This window comes from Balaenoptera borealis (assembly GCF_965194805.1).
Source record: "Balaenoptera borealis genome assembly, chromosome: 6".
In the NCBI taxonomy this organism is placed as follows: Eukaryota; Metazoa; Chordata; class Mammalia; order Artiodactyla; family Balaenopteridae; genus Balaenoptera; species Balaenoptera borealis.
Window position 1 is genome coordinate 69,883,781 of NC_138863.1, and position 15,351 is coordinate 69,899,131.

At 37.7% G+C, this 15,351-nt stretch overlaps 1 protein-coding gene and 1 long non-coding RNA gene across 5 annotated transcripts in view; one reads left to right on the forward strand and one right to left on the reverse strand.

Moving 5' to 3' along the window:
- The window catches only part of IFIH1 (interferon induced with helicase C domain 1), a 55,926-nt gene extending 44,032 nt beyond the window's left edge, over positions 1 to 11,894 (forward strand). Inside the window, exons 9-16 of one of the 2 annotated variants that reach the window (XM_082395278.1) lie at positions 889 to 1,012; positions 1,542 to 1,802; positions 3,095 to 3,354; positions 5,769 to 5,918; positions 6,736 to 6,897; positions 10,149 to 10,339; positions 10,809 to 10,902; positions 11,393 to 11,894. In XM_082395278.1, coding sequence (XP_082251404.1) covers positions 889 to 1,012; positions 1,542 to 1,802; positions 3,095 to 3,354; positions 5,769 to 5,918; positions 6,736 to 6,897; positions 10,149 to 10,339; positions 10,809 to 10,902; positions 11,393 to 11,572 — 1,422 coding nt within the window. In that variant the 3' untranslated portion in view covers positions 11,573 to 11,894. The other variant, XM_082395279.1, reaches the window with a different exon arrangement.
- The window catches only part of LOC309630291, a 36,815-nt gene that overhangs the window by 4,442 nt on the left and 17,022 nt on the right, over positions 1 to 15,351 (reverse strand). Inside the window, exon 1 of one of the 3 annotated variants that reach the window (XR_014245576.1) lies at positions 130 to 895. The exons of the other annotated variants lie outside the window; for them this stretch is intronic. This is a non-coding gene — a long non-coding RNA (uncharacterized lncRNA). Of the gene's footprint in view, positions 1 to 129; positions 896 to 15,351 lie in introns of those variants that run through there. 3 annotated transcript variants of the gene reach the window in all.

Consider the following 15,351-nt stretch of genomic DNA (forward strand, 5'->3'; position numbering starts at 1 on the left):
AAGAATTTGCCATCTTACCTTTTAACTTAATTAACTTTGGTTATACTTTTTATTGAAGCATAACACACATACAGAAAAGTTCAAATTCGTAAGTGTACAGATTGCTGAATTTTCATAAACTGAACACACCTGTATAACCAAAATCCAGATCAAGGGACTTCCCTGGTGGTCCAGTAGTTAAGACTCTGCCCTTCCACTGCAGGGGGGCTCCGGTTCGATTCCTGGAGAACTAAGATCCCACATGCTGCGCAGTGCGGCCAAAAAAAGAAAAAAGAAGAATCCAGATCAAGAGACAGAACATTACCACAACCCTCAAAACTTCCCATTCTCCCCTCTAGTCACCCACCCACCGTGGGATAACTACTATCCTGACTTCTAACACCAAAGATGGCTTTTGACTGCTTTTGAACTTTATATAAATGAAATCCTATAGTATGTACTCTTCTGTGTCTGGCTTTTTTCAAAACTCTACCTTTTAACTTTTTATTTTGGTAGAAATAATACTGAAACCAGTTCTTCAAAAAAGAATGTTTTCTAAATTAAATTACAAGCTTTCTAAATAATTGGGGCATTACTTTAATATATATTTTTAAAATTACTATTAGCATTCAAAGTGTATATCATTCATTAATTTTATTTTTGTAAACTTTTAAATTGGAAATTCCAGTAGGGATACCTGGTGTTGGTGTGGTGTGGCTTGAGGGTGGAAGTAAAAGAGAAGCTGATAAAAAAATCAGTGTACAAAGAGGTGATCAGAGTGACTTGTTACTTTGTCTAGACAAAGATTCTGAATCAAATTTGTTATAACATGGAAATTATTTTAACAAAGATAATGTTATTCATTCAGCAATATAAACATGTAAGAATAAGTGTATAATTTGTTTTTAGGATCCATTTAAAGATAAACTTCTAGAAATAATGACAAAGATTCAAACTTTTTGCCAAATTAGTCCAATGTCAGATTTTGGAACTCAACCCTATGAACAATGGCTCATTCAGATGGAAAAAAAAGGTAATTTGGGTTTTGACATAACACAATTTATCCCATGTTTATGCCATGTTTCCAGATCACATATTCCCAAGCAAACTGAAAGTAAGTGTAATAGCCAATGGAATTTCTGTGTGCTGAGTAGGACAAGGATAAACACATTCTAATTCCTTATTTAAGGAAAAAGGCACCAATTCATTTTCTCTTCATCTCCACAGTCTTTCACTTATTGTATATTTAAAATATTAAGATAAATATTAGTATTTCTGTTTCCAAATGCAAACGCAAACACTATGTTTTTCATGCCATTCCTCTGAGTCAGCATGAGTCAAGTATGTTTTCTTGCTGACGCAGAACACAAGTAGCAAGTCTAGGAGTCAAAAAACTGGCCCCCTTTTAGTGCTCATGGCACGTTTTGAGCCTTAATTTGCTCATTTCAAAAACATGGTGAAGCCTATTTTCGAGTCAGTATCATAAACATATTCAAGTCCACAGCACATTTGGGGGGGGGTGTTCTATCATGATTTCACTCTACATAACATATTTTTCATAGCTGCAAGAGAAGGAAATCGCAAAGATCGTGTTTGCGCAGAGCATCTGAGGAAGTACAATGAGGCCCTACAAATTAATGATACAATCCGAATGATTGATGCATATAATCACCTTGAAACTTTCTACAATGATGAGAAAGAAAAGAAGTTTGCAGTCCTAGGAGATGACAGTGATGATGATGGTGATGATGAAGATGCAGGTGATGAAAAGAAACCTTTGAAGCTGGATGAGTCAGATGGATTTCTCATGACTTTATTTTTGGGTAAGAATCAGTGTAACATTTTTGCATGGTCTCATGCATTTACCTCTTTGGCATGAACCCACTGCTTCTCAAGAGCTCTTCAAAAGTCCCTCTTAAAATAATCTTTCATTGTGAAAGAAGAAATCCCACTCATATTGGGGCTATTTCTGATTGATGGGATTAAGTAGCCATGAGCTGTATGATCATAATTAATCATTCGATCATCTGATTTTATTGTCAAGATGACTACAATAAATTTATCTTAAAAACTAGCCTAATTATTAGTTATGGCACAAGACTAACTGTAGTTGAACATCTTAGTACTTCATTATATAAAATCTTCCAGTTAGTTATTCACATATTTTACTAATTTAAACTAATTATTTCTTGCAAATCAAAACTGTAATGAGGTATCACCTCACGCAGTCAGAATGGCCATCATTAAAAAGTCTACAAATAGTAAATGCTGGAGAGGGTGTGGAGAAAAGAGAGCCCTCCTACACTGCTGGTGAGAATGTAAATTGGTGCAGCCACTATGGAGAACAATATGGAAGCTCCTCAAAAATCTAAAAATAGAGTTACTATATGATCCAGCAATCCCACTCCTGGGCATATATCCAGAGAAAACTCTAATTCTGAAAGATGCAAACACCGCAATGTTCATAGCAGCACTATTTATAATAGCCAAGACATGGAAGAAACCTAAAAGTCCATCAATAGATGAATGGATACAAAAGATGTGGTATAGATAGATAGATGATAGATATAGATATATATAGATAATGGAATACTACTCATCCATAAAAAAGAATGAAAAAAATGCCATTTGCAGCAACATGGATGGACCTAGAGATTATCATACTAAGTGAAGTAAGTCAGACAGAAAGACAAATAATTATATGATACCACTTATATGTGGAATCTCAAATATGATACAAAGGAACTTATTTATAAAACAGAAACAGACTCACAGACATAGAAAACAAACTTATGGTTACCAAAGGGGAAAGGTAGTGGGAGAGGGATAAATTAGGAGTTTGGGATGAGCAGATACAAACTACTATTTATAAAATAGGTAAATAAGAAGGTCCTACAGTGTAGCACAGGGAACTATATTCAATATCTTGTAATATTGTATTCAATATCTTGTAATAAACCATAATGGAAAAGAACCTGAGAAAGAATATATATATATATCATACTTACATATATATAACTGAATCACTGTACTGTATACCGGAAACTAACACAACATTGTAAATCAAGTATACGTCAATAAAAAAGAAAATAAATAAACTAATTATTTCTTAAAGAAAATAAGAAAATGTTGAAAAAGCTGGCTGTAAACCCAGAACATGAAAATGAAAAGCTGACCAAATTGAGAAACACCATAATGGAACAATATACAAGGGCCGAGGAATCCGCACGAGGAATAATTTTCACGAAAACGCGACAAAGTGCATATGCCCTTTCCCAGTGGATTACTGAAAATGAAAAATTTGCAGAAGTAGGAGTCAAAGCCCACCATCTGATTGGAGCTGGACACAGCAGTGAGTTCAAGCCCATGACACAGGTGAAACCATCCTTTTGGATTTTTTTCTCCTTATGCCGTTATTTCTCTTCCCAGTTTAGTTGTAGTCTTTTTTCATCAATCTTCCCACCAACCCACCAATACTTTAATGGAATGAAACACTTGTTCTTGAAAGAAAATTGTTTAATAGCAATCAATCTGTGGTATTTGATAGGCTAACCATTGTTCTAGGAATCATTTTTTTCCACATTCTTGGAGGAACTTTCTAGATTGAGTTTCCTTTGCAAAAAATGATTGACATTTAAACTTAGTAACAAAATGGGAAAACAATTACAATATAATATCAAGTGGAAAAATCAAATTCCCACAAAAATGTGTGCATTATAATTAGAATTATGTAAAACATGTTTGCATAGAATGAGATCTTGAAGGGAACTTGGAAAAATTAAGACATTTGATGTGTTAGAGATTTGGGACTATGAGAGATTTTCTTTTCCTTTTTAAGATTTGTTTTGTTTTGTTTTCAATTCATTATACTACTTTTGTGCACAGTATTAAAAAAACACTTGGGAGAGAAAAAAAGACAGTCATAGAGATTATAAGCATGGGTGAAACCAGGATAGCTTGTTAGAGTAAAATGTTCTTCTGAAGTCATATTGGTCCTCAGTCTTGCTGGACAAGGGGACACTTCAGTTCTGTTATGTTCATCATCATTTGGTCCACTGGAGCAAATTAAATCTGTTTTAATGTTTGCTGAAAAAAGTCATTCTTGAAATTGTCCACCATAACTCTCAGTATACTCTCTACACGTACTCACGTTAAAGTTGCCTCTAAAGTTTATGCCAGAGAAGGCACTGTTTTCCTTGGATAAGGAGTTTACATCCTTTTTTATGATGAGAGTTGGTTTACTTAATATGTTTCCCTTTTTGCCCTAGCTTCCAGGAAGCTCACAGGCAAAATTGAAGTTCATTTTCTCAGCCTATGTGTTAATCCTTGCAAGTAATACACCTATACTCTTTCACTTTTGGTCCTGTTTTTAGGTTTTTATTCTATTAGCTTTAGTGTTAAGACTTTGATTTTATGTGGCCTCAGCTCCTCTTTGAAAAGAGATGGGGTACAAATGGAAGGTATGCATTCAAGCTACTTTTTGCTCCTTACCCATTTCAGACTTGGTGGCTGCATGCCAAAATTTAGAACATGCCCCCTTCCTCACTCCCCACATCCCTACCTGTAAACTGAGCTGGACTTATTGGAAGAGGAGTTAGGCATCTATGTGATATGATTTGAGGGTCTGACACTGTGTCTGAAATTTTCCTTATTAAAGTTACTCCTGTGAATGAAGGCACAAACATCTGCTAAAATCCAAAGACATGTAAGTTTTTATCAGTGGATATGAGTGCAAGAAGGAGAAATTATCAGAGAAGACTGGAGAGCGATCTTTCTGCAGGATTCTCCAGCAGCTAGAAGTCAAATAAAGACACCTGACATGCTGCCTCTGAAAAGAAAGGGATGGGAATAGGAGAACATACAGTTTGTCTGACAGGTGTATTTTTGTTTAATGTTTGGGGGCAAAAGATAGGGTGAATGTGCACCAAAGGCCACTGGACCAACAGCTTTGATAAGAATGGTTATGAAAATAAAACTCCACTGGCCACGTCAAGCTAGGATTATGCTCAATCATTCCTCCTACGCAAGGACCAGAGTGCATATTTGATTTCTTTACCCATATTAACTTTCAAAATTCAGATTTTTTCACAAATATAGCTGTTTTAATTACGTTTTTAATAACTTATTCTTTCATTTTTATTTATATCCTTTTGAACAGATAATATATTTACCTCTTTCAAAATTAATAAGGTACAGGATGTACCACTGTCCTCCAGTCTCCCAGCTCCCCTCACTGGAGGCAGCCAATGTTTTCAGTTTCTTCCAGGAATATTTCTTTCTTTTTTTTTTTTTTTTGCTTGAACGTCTCTTAAAATGACCAAATGCAGTATACCGTGTGTATTTTCTCTGTGATTCAAAATTCTACTATCTTTAAAATTGTCACTGCATCTTCTCCTCTGTTAAAGAGCCTGAAATTAATGTATCAATAGTAAAAAGCAAAGCCTATTTTAGTTTCTCATTGCTGGATCCTCTTCTCAACTGAAAGCACCTCCTTTCTTCCTCCCAAGTCACCCATCAATTTGTTTCCTTGGCATAAACGATGGCCTTCCCACCTCCAGACTGGAGGATGGAAATATTTTTGTCATTGTGTAGTAATCCCAGATTGGAAATCAAATGTTGTCTCACCATCATGTCTTTGTTCAATGCCAAAAACAGATGGCAGCAAATCCGTGGATGATTTAATCCTTTAATTTACACTGACCAGTTGCAATTTAATATTTCTTTTCCTAATTAGAAGATTTTAATGTGTTTAGTGTTACAACATTTAATTTACTAAAATGTTTCTTCAGAATGAACAAAAAGAAGTCATTAGTAAATTTCGCACGGGAAAAATAAATCTGCTTATCGCTACCACAGTGGCAGAAGAAGGTCTGGATATTAAAGAATGTAATATCGTTATCCGTTACGGTCTCGTCACTAACGAAATAGCCATGGTCCAGGTACATTCAAATACCTCGATTATGTTAATTTTTGATTTTGTGTTCTTGTTTTGTTTTCTTTTAGTAAAACAGCACACATAGTTTTAAAAATATATCTGTTTTCCTACAAAAAGAGACATCAACCAGATAACCAGACAGCCACCAAATTAAGAAATACTTGGATTTCAGGAGTCCATGTGTTATTCAGTGCCTCACTACTCAGAATGCATTTTTCATGAGGATGATATTATAGTTGATAGTGAGGTTCCTGGGCAAGGCCATAACATTTTCTGTTACTGAAAATGTACCTAAATATTATCACTTTATACAGAAGACTATAGAAATGTACCACCATGTTGAGCATGATTTCATGGAAATATGTGCTCAGCATTGAGGGTAGGATGCTAGGAGCAGAGCCGCACTCTCTACAGCTCTGGCGGCAACGTCAGAGATGCCCTTCTCCCCGTTCATCCCTCCTACGGGGTGGGGGGCAGTGGGACTCCCCCAGCCCAAATCACTGATGACGGTTCACAGGGTTTGAGAGGGGTGCCCCGGGGAACAGAAAGGCGGGACAAGACGGTCTTGTGTTATTGAAGCTTTTGAGGGCTGGTGTGGGGACTTAACCACCCTCATTCTAGGACATTTTTTCTGCATTAAGGTGCATTTTGAGTTTGAAGTAGCCGACTAAGAAAGAATGAAAAAGAATTAACTTTACAGAGAATAGAGGGATCATTTGAGGTTGGGATACTGAGCAGTGAATATCATTCCAGGACAAAAACGGGAGCATTCACAGCCAGGCATATAGTCCTTCAGTGACTTGATTTCTTTCTGTTCTCAGGCCCGTGGGCGAGCCAGAGCTGACGAGAGCACCTACGTCCTGGTTGCCCAAAGAGGCTCAGGAGTTATTGAACGTGAGGCAGTTAATGATTTCCGAGAGAAGATGATGTATAAAGCTATAGACCGTGTTCAGAATATGAAACCAGAGGAGTACACTCATAAGGTATTGTTTTGGGCCAACTCTGAATTTTGGTTTTCCCTTTAAAATGGCTGCCTGTGGTTACCATTGATATCTCTGTGGCTAAGTCTCTAGACAGAAATTGTGCTGAATTATAAATTCCAGTTTGATGAGCTATGCTGAGTCCAGATTCACATACAAAGAATCAAGATCCATGGTGGGCAGAAATTGTCAGGGAGCCGTTGATAATATAAACATACATTGTCCCTAATCCAGAAAGACTAGTGCAACTCACTCGTTCAACCCTACCTGGTCATTTTGGTCTGGTCTAATCTGGACAGGCACAATTGTTTCATTCCAGATATATCTGTGAAGTGCCTACTGTGTGTCAGGCAACAGTGTAGAAACAGAACATAGCGGCAAGCAACGCAGATAGACCTCTGCTGCATGAAACTTATATTCGAGTACGTACGTGGTGAGATTTGAGGAGGGGAAACAATAATAAACAGAAATAAGGCAACTAATACATCGAATGGAAAGAAGAGCTGGAGAATTAGAACAGGACAATGTGAAACAAGCTTCTAGATGGGCACTTTAGGTTAGGTGTTTGGGAAAGGCTTCTTAGAGGGAGAGACATTGAGGCTAGCCCTGAATGGTAAGAAAATACATCATATATCATCTAGCTGCATCTCAGTTTACTAACATGGAGTCATTTGAGTTGTGAGAGGAATGCAGCGAAGGAAGAATGTATTTCTACAATATTTCAGGAAATCCCCCATACCACTGAATTAAAGACTGTAACTACTATAATAGCAAACAATCCATTTAGAAGAAAATTCACACCCTTGCATATGGGTGTGAATGTTAGTTTCTTAACATTGGAATTGGCTCTACCCTAAATAGAGTTTCACAAAAGGGATGCTTTCAAATTGGTGTGCATTGCTATAACCAACTCCAAGGTTTCCTGGCCAGGTTTCTACATGAATTTATATTTTAAAACCCCTTTAAATATAAGGCAAACCAAACATTTTGTGGTGTCAGATCAAACATTTGTGGCCATATAATACCCCTGGAAAGTTATTGTTTTACATTTAAAGTCCTAAATAAATCAGTCAAGTGGGATGTTTTCAAAGGTTGATGTTTCAAGACCTGCTGTTTTGTATAAACTCTAGAACCATCTCTGGAGTTTATGAGTCACATTTTTCCAGATAATCTCTAGAAAAAGACCCAGTCCCGTTGGGGGCCCTGGAATGGACTATATTTTTAGGTCTCCTTTGGCTAAGAGACCTACTCTCCTGAAACTACTCCAGGTAGACAAACCCAGAGAAGGGATGGCAATGACGTGGGGTATATGCCACCACTACTCTGTACAAAGCCCCCAGCACCCATTGCCACCAGGTCAAAGCACTCCTTTCTTCTGACTTAAGAACCTCCTCAACACAACTTTCAGGCAACCACTAATGAATGGTGAGAGTTGACACATAAGGGGAGGTTTATTCTCCATGTTCTATACTGAGTTTATACATAACTGAAAGCTTCTTCAATCAAATCAGCCTCCTAGGAGCAAGTTGAAGATGTTAAACATGTTCCCTGGCCTTCACCCAACAACATTTGCCACATTTTTACATTTTATTTGGGCTTTGATCATAGCTGTGCCTCCCATATATTTGTTATGATCTCTTTTCTCTTTTTGCCCCTCTAATTGTTTCATATTCTTTACTAGTTTAGAGCTACTCTTTTGGTTTCCGGTGTCCTGATTACATATCCAAACACTGACCTTGGTTTTGTTGTCTTTTTTTGTGTCGAGCTCATAGGTGTTTCTTAATTGCCCACATGTATCTGTTCCTATATGCCAAATCATCTTTGCACCAGCTCGCTGACCTGTAAATAGCTTGCAAGAACAACCTAATTAAACTTTTAAAGAACAGAATAATACTTCAATTCATTACATTGTTATAATTTACGTGGGAAATTAGTCTTCATACTTGTCTGATTAAACTATGTCATAGCCTGCAGGCTCACTTGCAAGGTTTTGTTCTCTTTTCTGTGCTAAATATGGCTGCCTCAAATCAAGGTCTAAAACACAGAGGCGAGAGCCAAAGAGATGGGCCATTCAGCTTTGCTCCTCAGCACTATAGTTTACTTTTACTGAAAACTTTCCTTCGATCTTAAGGAAAACAATGGCTTCCTCCACAACTTAATATAAATTTGTCATCTCTGAGAGGTTTAGTTTGGAGATAAATTATTTAAGAACTAGGTTTTCTATTGTGAAATTGTATAGGTATGAGAACTGGCCAGTCCCTACCTCAAGTTTTATATCTCTCATAAACTATATTTTCTCTGTTATGAAATATTGATAAGTTTTCTACTAGCCACAGAATGGGGGATATAAAAATTTAAGGACTTGTTCTCTCATATAAAGAATGTGGGCAGTGGGCAATCTAGACCCATACAATCGCTCCATGACGTCATGAGGAAGCCAAAACTCCTCTCTCTTCTCTGCCCTTTATTATTTGGCTTCCATTCTCAAGGTCAAAGCTTTTAGAATTTCAGCTGCTGCATGTTCACTCTAAGAAGGAAGGAAGAGGAAGATGGAAAAGGCAACAGTGCCCATGCCAACTATCTGATACTTATGGAACTTTCCTGGAAATTTCACTCAACATCTTCTTATGTCTCAAAGGCCACTGGTTTGGAAATGTCCTCATTTAGCTGGCATATTTCCACTCAGAATAAAATTATAGTTCTGTTCCTACGAAGAATGGCTGCTGAGTGGGAAACTAGTATTTTCTGTCACAAATGTATAGAGGAGATAAAGATAGCTAAGAGTCTGGAAATTACAACATATGAAGAAAAATGAAAGAAACCGGGGGCTTATCATGGATAAGAAACGACTAAGGGTGACGAAGTAACAGTGTTTAGTTCTTTAAAGGGACTCCATGTGGAAGAAAAATTAGACTTATTTTATGAGACATAATTAAAACTAACGGAGGTGGGGGTTAGAGGGATTTTTTTTTTTTTTAATATTGCCAAAGACTTTCTCACAACAGAACTTTTCTAAAATGGAATGGGCTGTGTTTTGAACACCTGAGGATTCCATATTTCTGTGATTACAGGAGAAGATTCTATACTAAATTCTTTGAGGGCCATCACCTCATTACTTCTATTTCTAGACCAAGTGTAGAATTTCATGAGTCAAGTGTACATTTTCATAACTGTCTAAGATCTCTGAATTCCAGGAGACTTACTTCAGTGAAACTATGAAAAAGACCACATTGAATATTCTTTTCTTGATGCAGATTTTGGAATTACAGATGCAAAGTATATTGGAAAAGAAAATGAAAATCAAGAGAAGTATTGCAAAGCAGTTCAAGGACAACCCATCATTAATAAGTTTTCTCTGTAAAAACTGTAGTGTGCTAGCCTGCTCTGGAGAAGATATCCATGTAATTGAAAAGATGCACCATGTCAATATGACACCAGAGTTCAAGTAAGTCCAGAAAGACTTAATTTTAAGTTTCTTTATAAGGGATGAAGCAGGTTGTATTGTAAATGTTCTTCCAAAATAGTACAAGTGAGATTCATTATTTTTCAGAACTTTTCTTTCTCAGCCCCCAAATTATAAACCCTACTTCGTGTCCATTTTTCAAATACATGCACTGGGGCAGGAAAGGAGAAGTGAAAGCCACTTTCAACCAAGGCACATCAGTTTGTGAATGCTCATATTTGTTCTCAACTTCTTGAACAACTTAAGTCTAGTTAAAGTAATCAGCAGACTTGAAAGAAGCTACAAAAGGCAACATATCCCTTGAGAGGTGCCTGATGATCTGGAAGAAGGGATGAGGTGCTGGCTGGTGCATGCATGTGGACAAGTGGCAAGCCCAGCAATGCGTACCGTGTGCTGCATACTGGTCCTGTGTGAATTCTCAGGGGTGATTCTGACTCCTTGATAATTTTAGGAAACTGTACATTGTGAGAGGAAACAAAGCACTGCAAACAAAGTTTGCTGACTATCAAACAAATGGAGAGATAATCTGCAAAGAATGTGGCCAAGTAAGTAAATTGCTGTGGGCTTAATTTTACTTTGGCCAAAAAAAATTCTTAATTGAATGTGCTCTTTTTTAAAAAAATATTTATTTATTTATTTATCTTTGGCTGCACTGGGTCTTCGTTGCTGTGCGCGGGCTTTATCTGCGGCAAGAGGGGGCTACTCTTCGTTGTGGTGCGAGGGCTTCTCATTGCGGTGGCTTCTCTTGTTGCGGAGCATGGGCTCTAGGCACGCGGGCTTCAGTAGTTGTGGCACGCGGGCTTCAGTAGTTGTGGCTCGCAGGCTCAGTAGTTGTGGCTCACGGGCTCTAGAGCACAGGCTCAGTAGTTGTGGCTCACACGGGCTTAGTTGCTCCACGGCATGTGGGATCTTCCGAGACCAGGGTTCGAACCCATGTCCCCTGCATTGGCAGGCGGATTCTTAACCACTGTGCCACCAGGGAAGCCCGTGAATGTGCATTTAAATTTTCCTCTTGCTCTCTCTTTTGTTTTCCAGGCTTGGGGAACGATGATGGTGCACAAAGGCCTAGATTTGCCTTGTCTCAAAATAAAGAATTTTGTAGTGGTTTTCAAAAATAATTTACCAAAGAAGCAATACAAAAAGTGGGTAGAATTACCAATGACATTTCCTGATCTTAACTATTCAGAATATTGTTTGTTTAGTGATGAAGATTGACATTTGATTCAAGATTCTTTTAAAATATTATCAACTTGACATTTAACATGATTTTGATTATTGTTTTCATTATACTACAGAACTGATGTGAGAATTAATAAAAATCATTGCTTTACTCTGTGTTGAGCTGTATGCAAGAAGACAATATATTATACTTTCAATTTCTACCTTGTTAGTGGGCAGAGGTAAAGAAAAGCTACCAGTAAAACTCTTTAGTGTGGAGCATTATAGTACACTGGAAAGAATGCTCAGGTATAAATGAGGATCTGAGGTACTAACCTCAGTCCTGTCAGTAATTTTCAGAATAAAATTAAGCAAATCAGTTCATCTCTCTGAATTAGTCTCCTTGTTGGTGAAATGGTTATGGTATTATCTGCCTTTGCTTTTATTAGCTTTCTATTGCTTCATAACAAATTACCACAAATTTAGTGGCTTCAAACAACACCCATTTATTATTGCACATGTTCTGTAGGCCAGAGGTCAAGGCGGGGTCCTCTGCTCAGTGTCTCAGAAGGCCGAAATCAAGGTGTCAGCCAGATGATGTTCTCATCCAGATACACTGGGGGAAGAATCACTTCCAAGCTCTTTCAGGTTGCTGGCTGTCACCTCCTTGCAGCTGAAGACTAGGATTCCTGTTTTCTTACTAGCTGTCTACTGGGGAATCAGTCTAAGCTCCAAAGGGCACCCTCACCACGTGGCCTGCTCACGGGGCCTCTCACAGCTATTTGCTTCTTCACGGCCAGCAGGAGACTCTCTCAAGTCTGCTAAGGCAGTCTTAACTGTAATCCCATCATACTCACAGGTCCTGCCCACACTCAAGGTCAGGGGGATTTTCAGGGAGTACACTTCCCACACCACTTGCCCAGTTTTTGTGATTAAGTCATATATGTGTATATATGAAAGCACTTTGAAAAATATGAAGCAGCATGAAAGGCAAGGTATTATTGAGAAGCAGCCATCAGGCAGGTTAAGGCTTACTTCCACAGCTTTCCCTCCATGAACATAACACTATGCTCAAAAATTACCTAACAAGAATGGAGGCTAAATCCAGGCTAGTTATGAATACACAGAAGATTACCTGTGTCAGTGGAGATGTCCAGGGTTCACACAGGGTTGAGCAGGCAGCAGATGCTGGATGTCATTAGAGAATAAATAGAAAATGCCTACCTCTACCACTCCCTAGTCCTAAGGAGAAGAGTAACCTCTCTGTGTCTGGGACATTGTCAGTGTTCCTGAACTAAGTGCGATCATTTGGAGATAGACACAGGGCCCAACACAACAGAATTCTCCCAGCAAACAAACAGCCTCTTTTGTCATGGAAGAACCACATGATCAAGACAGAACCACAGCTGACCATTTTAACCCACACTTAACCCCGTCTCACAGATGGTCTGCTCCACAAAAAGTTACCTCCTATGACTAAGGAGAAACAAAAAGTTGGAGGGAGTGAAAACTAAATTCTTCTGTGGTTTTTGGATTAATTAAATTCAATCTAACAGTAGCTTTGAATCTTTTGATTAAGACCTAAGCAAAGATGAATATTAACCAATCAGAGCTCTTCAGAATGCAAGAGGACAGAAGATGATTGTGGTTTTCTTAAAATACTTTTTAAAAATCCAGCTAACTCCATTTAAAGTATTGCTGTCTTCTAGAACATTCTGTCAAGAGGACAGATGATTGTGGTTTTCTTAAAATACTTTTTAAAACTCCAGCTGACTCCATTTAAAGTATTGCTGTCTTCTAGAACATTTTGGAAATTATGCAAGAAACCAAATGCATAAAATAGCTAAATATACTACTGTAACATATGTAGACTGTTTTTAAGGTGTCAGCAAATATCAGGTTTTTTTCATCTATGTTTTCTCGTAATTTTTTTCAATAAAGAGATATTATTTCTACTGCAAAGGTTTGAAATACATGTTTCAAGTAGCATAAAACTTAATATGCAATTGTACTTGAGAACTCAAACTACAATGCATTCAAAAACAATTGTAATCATTCTAACGTTTTGATTGTTAATGAACAGTTTAATACTCAGGACATTTTAAGGTCATTTAACAGAATATGCTCATGACAGGTAGACACCCTGTTAGATGCCTGAGTTTCAGTACCTACAAAACCTTCTATTAGTTGGGTGACTGAGCAACCTCACTTCACAGGGCTTGTGTTTGCTTTCCTGGAAAATCAGAGATTGTATTAAATGGTATCAAAGTTTCCTTACAACGCTAGCATTCTCATAGTTCATGCTTCTGGCTCCCTGGCTCCTTTCATTTGGAGACCCTGTTTAGTGATTTGCGGTAATATCAGCTGTGGGCTAAATATCTACTGAATACGTTACACATTTGAAGGTAGCTCCTATTTGCTGAAGGGCATTGCAGGGGTCTCACAGAACAGGTACACTGGCTGGAGTCATGCACCTTAAGGCAGGTTTGAAAGGCCCAAAGGGGTCAGGAAATTTTACAATAACAAGCATTTCCAAGCCAATAGATCATTGGCCAACCTTGGGCATAAGAAATGTAAAGGCTTACTTCCAAAACTCTGAAATCACTTCAGACCATATGAAATTAAGATACAGTAACTTATAGTTTATACAGATATTTTGAATGTAAGGCATTGAGGCAACACAAACATGGGTAAGAAATGGTTTTCCACAGGATGATCAGTGCAAGTCACGAGCAACTGTTGAAAGTGAAAAACGCCATAAGAGAGGTGAATATTTTCCTCTCTGCAATTTAATAGTCCCTATATCAGAGCGGAAAGGGAAGGCTTAGGGAAAGGAAGGCTTCTGGCATTGTTTTCAGTTGGTTGAACCTAAAGCCAAAGAGGATTGATTTGGTGTTTCTTGTTGTCATTGTTGCTTTTAAGCTGTAAGAGACTAGAACACCTTTAGGTGCTAATGGGAAAGAACAATAGGAAGTGAGAAAATTAGCAATATTCAGCCCCAAAGTAAATTGCTTATTGGGTGTTACTGTTATTTCCTACCAAATATTCTTGCTACAGAATTTTCTGGTCACCCTGATCCTTTCTCACCCTGATGCCTTTCCACACAGGTATAAGTCCTTCTTTGCCACCTCTTCAGCAGACATCCTTTGTTTTTCAAAGACAAAATCCGTGTGTCACTTCCCAGCGTCTAGCATAGTTCATGTTTTCAGAACTAGAACGGAGAGCACATCCCTGGAAAGTAATGTTCATGCACCCTGAGCATAACAAAGTGCTCATTTCCAGAATCTGGTAAACAATTATGCGAATCATAGCAATAAAGAAAAAACAAGAAAATTATTTTATTTTCTTCTAAGAGTTATGAAGTTAATTTGAAGTGAATGTTTGTCTTTTTTCAGTTTGTGAATTTCTACTTAATTAGTCATACTAGATATACAATTTTATATCTTTGTTTTTATGGGGAGAGCATGAAGTGAGACAAACTTGGGTTTGGATCCCCACCAGCTTTGTGACTTGAGCAAGTTACTTAATCTCTCTGAGACTATAGGAAGTTAATAACAACCTTGAGGAACTATCATGAGACTTTGGATACTGCATGAAACACCCCCAGTAGTTGTCAAATGCATTTGGTTTCTTGTATAATTTCCAAATATAATATAGGTATAGAATATATTAGTAAGAGTTTCCAGAAAAGCAGAAGCAGTATTAGAAGCACAGCTGTGGGTATAGCATAATAATAGTAAATTTTAGACCTATGTTTGATTATGAGTATTATAAACACTCAATGTTTAGCCCAGAGGGCTTATCTCAAGAAGTAAGTAGTAGCTGTGGTGAAACAT